The sequence below is a fragment of the Colobus angolensis genome, unplaced genomic scaffold (assembly GCF_000951035.1).
Source record: "Colobus angolensis palliatus isolate OR3802 unplaced genomic scaffold, Cang.pa_1.0 Scaffold1, whole genome shotgun sequence".
NCBI lineage: Eukaryota > Metazoa > Chordata > Mammalia > Primates > Cercopithecidae > Colobus > Colobus angolensis.
Window position 1 is genome coordinate 3,621,549 of NW_012110918.1, and position 5,427 is coordinate 3,626,975.

Sequence of the window (5,427 nt, forward strand, 5' to 3'; positions counted from 1 at the left end):
GGAGGCTGCGGCAGGAGAATTGCTTGAATCCAGGAGGTGGAGGTTGCAGTGAGCCAAGATTGCGCCATGGCACTCCAACCTGGGCAACAGAGCGAGACTCTGTCTAAAAAATAAATAAATGAAAGTACAATAGGCCAGGCATGGTGGCTCACAACTGTAATCCTAACACTTTGGGAGACCAAGGCAGGTGGATCACTTGAGATCAGGAGTTCTAGATCAGCCTGCCCAACATGGTGAAACCCCATCTCTACTAAAAATACAAAATGTAGCCGGGTGTGGTGGTGGGTGCCTGTAATCCCATCTACTCGGTAGGCTGTGGCAGGAGAATCGCTTAATCCCGTGAGGCAGAGGTTGCGGTGAGCTGGGATCACGCCACTACACTTCAGCCTGGGCAACAGAGAGTCCATCTCAAAAAGGAGTATAAAAGTTAGGCACGTTGGCGCATGCCTGAAATCCCAGCTATTTGGGAGCCTGAGACATGAGAATCACTTGCACTGTGGAGACGGAGGTTGCCAAGATCTTGCCACTGCACTCCAGCCTGAGTGACAGAGCAAGACTTTGTCTCGGAAAAAAAAAAAAAAAAATCCGTAAAATTAAAAGATTCTATCCAAGGTACCAACTGTCTGTTGAGAAGGCGAATCTTCTTGACTTTTTGCCTCACCCGGCATTACCTGTCCTCTACTGCCTCCGGTGTGCGCCTCCACACCCACCGTTGTACTGCGTCCGAGCCTCACTAGTCTTTCCTTACAGACCTGGTCTGGAATAAAGATGTTAATGTTTAGCCAGGAAGTTTCTAAGAATCTGGCCTGCATGTGTTTGCCAAGGTGTGCATGTTAACTATGTGACCTCCAATATCACAGGTATCACAGCTCTGGCACTTTTTTTTGTTTCCAGAATTAACCAGAAACTGACTGTTATCAAACCAATCTAAGTAAAACCCTATACTTAAGCTTCAGGATTATGTAAAAGTTAATTTTTTCTTTTTTTTTTTTTTTGGAAACTGGGTCTTGCTCTATTTCCCAGGCTGGAGTGCAGTGGCACAGTTCACAGCAGCCTTGACCTCCTGGACACAAGCCATCCTCCTACTTCAGCCTCCCAAGTAGCTGGGACTACAGGCACACGCTAGCACGCCTAGCTAATTTTTTTTATTATTTGTAGCAATGAGGTCTTGCTCTGTTGCCCAGTCTGGACTCAAATTCCTGGCCTCAAGTGATCCTGCCTCAGCCTCCCAAAGTGCTGGGATTACAGGCATGAACCACCACGCCTTGACCTTTTTTTCTCTTTTAAACTAGAGCTGTTTCAACACGATACAGACTAAAATTAAAAATCAGCCCGGCACAGTGGTTCACACCTGTAATTCCAACACTTAGGCAGGCTGAGGGGTTGGATCACTTGAGGTCAGTAGTTCAAGACCAGCCTGGCCAACATGGTGAAACGCTGTCTCTACTAAAAATACAAAAGTTAGCCAAGCACAATGCTGGCATCTGTAATCCTCAGCTACTAGGGAGTGTGAGGCAGAAGAATCTCTTGAACCTGGGAGGTGAAGGTTGCAGTGAGCTGAGGTCACACCACTGCACTTCAGCCTGGGTGACAGAGCAAGACTGTCTCAAAACAATATTCCAGAACTATTTATAACTTTTCTCTCTGTTTTAACATCGGACCATCCACCCAATAATTTATTTGGTCATCTTGTAGTTGTCTCCACCACATTATTCGAGATAACCACTTAGCCTTTGTTTGTTTGTTTGTTTTTGAGATGGAGTCTTGTTCTGTTTCCCAGGCTGGAGTGCAATAGCACAATCTCGGCTCACTGCAACCCCTGCCTCCTGGGTTCGAGCGATTCTTCTGCCTCAGCCTTTCGAGTAGCTGGGATTACAGGCATCTGCCACCATGCCTGACTAATTTTTATATTTTTAGTAGAGATAGGAGCTCACCATGTTGTCTAGGCTGGTCTCGAACTCCTGACCTTGTGATCCACCCACCTCAGTCTCCCAAAGTGCTGGGATTGCAGGCGTGAGCCACCACGCCTGGCCTAGCCTTTTGACATTTAAAAATTCAAATTTGATTTGACTGGCCTGAGTTATGCCTGAGTTAATGTTTTTTATCTTAAAGAAAACTAACTTAGGAGGTCTTCGTTAGCTATATACTCTATCACCAATAGTTCGTGTAATGCCACTGATTTCCAAAAAGCAATTCTTGTAAAATTTGTAAGTTTGGAGAAAACTTATTTTTGGAAAATACTCTAAAAATCCCTCAGTAGTGCTTTACCATAGAACACTCAGAACCTCTCAACTCTGTATTTCCTGTCTGCCCCATTACTGGAACAAATAGTAGTATCAGATATTGTAATGTTAGGCTGTTGCTTCTTGGCTCCTGTGATTCCCTAGCGACCCATCCTGGATGTCCTTTAGGTGCACAATGCTACTACTGTGTGCCATGGATAGTGTCAGGATGCATTCTAAGCTTCCTGAGTGCATCACCATGAAGCCAAATAGACTGTTCTCTCTCCAGTGAAATTCCTTCCTGTTTCTCTTTAGGCAGTCATCTTCATCTATGCATCAGTGGTGTCTCTGTTCACCATGCTTCATACAAACTAAAGTACAGCCTGATCTTCCAAAAAAATACTCTTTTGTGGACTCAAGTATAAAATCAATATTTAATTTAGTGATAAACCTTTTTTTATGGTTGTTGTTTTGAGACTGAGTTTTGCTCTTGTTGCCCAGGCTGGAGTGCAGCGGTATGATCTCGGCTCACCGCAACCTCCACCTCCAGGGTTCAAGCAATTCTCCTGTCTCAGCCTCCCAAGTAGCTGGGATTACAGGCGCCCACCACCACGCCCAGGTAGTTTTGTATTTGTAGTAGAGACAGGGTTTCTCCATGTTGGTCAGGCTGGTCTTGAACTCCCAATCTCAGGTGATCCGCAGGCCTCGGCCTTCCAAAGTGCTGGGATTACTGGCATGAGCCACCACACCTGGCCAATTAAACCTTTTTAAAACCAACTGAAAAATGTTTAAAATTCACTTGCTTGTGAGCTGTCATTGGTTAATATTGGTTCCAAGGTTTGCGGAATGAATTTGAGAAAGGCTTTTTCTCAAACCTTCAGGACTCAAAGGCTAAAAAACAAAACAAAAACAAACAGGTGCATCCAAGATCTGATTTCAAGGCAAGATTTATTGCTTTACAAGCAAACATTATACTTGGTCTTAATAGAAAAATGACATCAGATACATCCAGAATACATTTCACATTGGGATAGCTGCCAGTTCAGCACAAAACACACATTATTAGGAGCAGGCATGAAAATAAACTATATCTTATTTTTTGGTACATCAGGAACACTTTTGCCTGAAGTAAGCCCTTTAGCACTATTTTTTATTTATTTTTTTAATCCACCCATCTGCACACTGGCCCTTTAGTACTCTTTTAAGTGTAAAACTTTAATACTTGGCCTGGGCTTTGACCCTTGTGTTTGATCTAAATGACATTTCAAACATAAATGTCTTTTGACTAGTGCACTTACTGTTCTGTACAGAATTTAAAATGTGATAGTTTGAATATAAAATCTGGTTTGATACATGATATAAAAGTTGTATATTTAAATTCAAGAAAATGTTTTTGTGGACTATTTCTACTAAAGAATATTAAATTAAAATAATTTAAAAACGTATGAAGCAGTGATCTGTTAACTGGACAGGTCAATTCTCTGAGCTGTGTAAATCACTGGCACTACAGTTAAATAACCTTCACACTGAATTCAGGAGCAGCCCATTTAAGAAGATCTTGTAAATAACAAAGTGACACCTTCGAGATTACAGTTGGAACTATGCAAGTCATTCACAGAGTAGCTGCGGCCTCTCTTCTAAAGGAGGACTCATTATATGAAGATAGACCTTTCATGTCTTGTTGCTGATGTCCAAGTCTCTTGTGGTCCAGAAATGCCAGGATGGTTGTCTCAAATGCATTGGGTATGAATTGCACCTTGAATTTGCCCTTCCCTTTTTCGGTTAAACCTTTTCACATAGCTGCTGCTGCTCCTCAGCAGTCCATCCCCTGGTCGGAGGCGGCCTCTCAGGACCTGGAGCAGAGCTGTAGGGAGCTGCCGTCTCTTATGGTAGACGTGGCCCATCACAATATACCTGCTGCCTGGACAAAATAACCAGAACATTAATTCATAGTGTCCTTTAAATGCCATGAAGCAGAAAATGTAAGGCCTCTAAGAAATGCCTAAGCTGCAATCTATTATCTTGCTGCACAAGTTGAAATTGATACTGAGTCTACAGGCATCTGGTGGAAACAGCCTAGCGACCTTTAGAAGATAACCAACCAGGCCGGTGTGGTGCCTCACGCCTTTAATCCCAGCACTCCGGGAGGCCAAGGCGGGCAGATCTCTTGAGGTCAGGAGTTTGAGACCAACCTAGCCAACATGGTGAAACCCCATCTCTACTAAAAATACAAAAATTAGCAGAGCGTGGTGGCGCATGCCTGTAATCCCAGCAAGTTGGGAGGCTGAGGCGGGAGAATCGCTTGAACCCGGGAGGCAGAGGTTGCAGTGAGCTGAGATCGTACCCACTGCTCTCCAGCCTGGGCCACAGGGCGAGACTCAGTCTCAAAAAAAAAAGCAATATGTAGCGGGACCACATTACAGAACAAAGGTCCTTATCCCAGAGCACATGCCTAGAAAGATGTGGGAGTAGGTATTCCTCCCACCAATCCCACATACACACTCAAAAAAGCAGCTTTTCTAAACTCAGTTCTGTACAGTCCATTCTGGCAATGAGAGTTGGTCGCCCACTCCATTTGTCAACATTTATTGGCAGCCCGCTTTGTGCCAACCCCTGCTGTTCTCACCCTTGAGGGTGGGGACTGACAGGGCTTAAGTCACAGAGTGGAGGAAAAATTCCTGTCGTCTAAATCCTACTCATGTCACTGTCCCCTATCCCTCCCAAAAAAAGCTGGGCGACCCACAGCCCGGGCTGTGGCACCCAAGTTACAAACGGTGGTATAAAGTATGTATGCAGCGTCATTCAGCTCAGTTTCAATACCAGGTTTAAACTCTGGACACGGCTTATTGCAGCTGGAGGAGTCCAGGGCTAACATTTGAACTCGGAAGAAGAAGCCGTCGGGGGTGAGGTACAGGCGGTTCATCTTGTACAGCCCGTCCCGATCCACCAGCAGGGTCACCAGCCGGATGCCCGCGCCCAGCACGTCCACGTCGTGCACGATCCCGTTCACCGCTGTTTCCGAAAAACAGTTTAGAGAAGAGCATTACCCCGAGCTCCTCTCCCAGTCCCCCGGGAGGTGGTTTTTAGCAACCGCGAAACGGCCCGCACGGGTCGGGCGCCCTGGGATCTCGCGGGCGGGCTTCTCTGGGGCTCGGAAACGCTCGCGGGGCGGCAGCGCGGCGGCCGGGCTCACCGAATTCGCTCT

The 5,427-nt window shown here is 45.6% G+C and overlaps 1 protein-coding gene across 1 annotated transcript; it reads right to left on the reverse strand.

The window, feature by feature from the left end:
- Window positions 1–3,151: 3,151 nt before the first annotated feature.
- On the reverse strand, window positions 3,152–5,421 carry LOC105520831 (chromosome unknown open reading frame, human C17orf58). The gene is made up of 3 exons (XM_011955135.1): window positions 5,416–5,421; window positions 5,043–5,234; window positions 3,152–4,143 (listed from the first exon to the last, which is right to left on the reverse strand). Exons 2-3 carry the CDS (start codon window positions 5,143–5,145, stop codon window positions 3,953–3,955), a joined length of 294 nt encoding a protein of 97 aa, XP_011810525.1. The 5' UTR covers window positions 5,146–5,234; window positions 5,416–5,421; the 3' UTR covers window positions 3,152–3,952.
- Window positions 5,422–5,427: the final 6 nt, after the last annotated feature.

Excerpts from the sequence above, each read along its gene's own strand:
- LOC105520831 (XM_011955135.1), bottom strand. The coding sequence starts at position 5,145 with ATGAACCGCCTGTACCTCACCCCCGACGGCTTCTTCTTCCGAGTTCAA. Across the intron at positions 4,144-5,042 it reads GTGTCCAGAGTTTAAACCTG|GCAGCAGGTATATTGTGATG; the intron begins GTATTGAAACTG and ends TATTTTGTCCAG.